Below are 1,125 nucleotides of genomic sequence, written 5' to 3'. Positions count from 1 at the left end.
TGATTGATTGGTGCTCTGGCTGATATTGACTCTCAGCATTTTGCACTTTCAGATTTCTTCAGGGAGAGTAAGCACTTTAGCAAGAGATGGCTGATGCTGTTGTCGAATTTCTCTTGTTAAATTTGAAACAGCTACTCCTTTATCATGTGGATTTGCTTTCAGGAGTAAAGGATCAAGTTGAATCTCTTCATAGAGAGCTTAGTTTGATGAAAGCTTTTCTTAAAGACTCTCGGGAGAAGCGCAGTGAGTATGAATATGTTAGAGAGTTGGTAAGCCAAATCACAGTTGTGGCTTATGAGGCGGAGGATATAATTGACACGTTCGTGACTAATGCAGCGATGCAAAAGGCTAGGAGCACTGTCAGGAGAGCCTTTCACGTATTTGATCACTCGTCCATGCTTCGGAATGTGGCAAAGGAAATTGAATCAATCAAGGTGAAGGTGAAGGAGATTTATGATAAGAAGATGTTTGGGATTCAAAATCTACATGATGGAGAGTCTTCTCGCAGAAGTCCTCCGCTAAAAAGAGTTCCTATAGTGGAAGAGGAAAATGTGGTGGGCTTTGATGAAGAGGCTAAGACAATGAGGAGTCTACTTACCAATGGGTCAGAGGAGTTACAGATCATCTCAATTGTCGGGATGGGTGGCCTGGGCAAGACGACTTTAGCTAAAAAAGTTTACACTGATCCTTCCATTGAATACCACTTCTATAACCGTGCATGGATTTATGTGTCTCAGCAGTATAGTCGAAAGGAGGTCTTTCTTGGAATTTTAGATTCTTTAAGTCTCATCACAGATGAAATGTATAAAATGAATGATGAAAAATTGGCCATAGAGCTGTCTAGTCATTTGAGAAGCAAAAGATACCTTGTTGTCATTGATGATGTTTGGACAATGGAGGCTTGGGATGACCTCAAAATGGCTTTCCCAAATACAGCTAGTGGGAGCAGAATATTGTTAACCACTCGAAACCGAGATGTTGCATCGTACGCCAATCCTGAAGGTTCTCCTCACCATTTACGCTTTCTAACTAATGAAGAAAGTTGGGAACTCCTGTCAAAGAAGGTCTTCCGCAAAGGAAGCTGCCCCTTAGAGCTAGAAGATATTGGACTTCAAATTGCCAAAA

General features: G+C 41.3%; 1 protein-coding gene across 1 annotated transcript; it reads left to right on the top strand.

Moving 5' to 3' along the window:
- Positions 1 to 51: 51 nt before the first annotated feature.
- Positions 52 to 1,121, top strand: LOC124895564 (putative disease resistance protein At1g50180; the record flags this gene model as incomplete). Its single annotated transcript, XM_047405990.1, is given in 1 exon segment — positions 52 to 1,121. A coding segment is annotated over 1 exon segment (1,035 nt), but the record flags the coding sequence as incomplete, so codon positions are not given.
- Positions 1,122 to 1,125: the final 4 nt, after the last annotated feature.

Source organism: Capsicum annuum, unplaced genomic scaffold (assembly GCF_002878395.1).
Source record: "Capsicum annuum cultivar UCD-10X-F1 unplaced genomic scaffold, UCD10Xv1.1 ctg82960, whole genome shotgun sequence".
Classification (NCBI taxonomy): Eukaryota; Viridiplantae; Streptophyta; class Magnoliopsida; order Solanales; family Solanaceae; genus Capsicum; species Capsicum annuum.
This window is presented reverse-complemented; position numbering and strand designations above follow the sequence as displayed.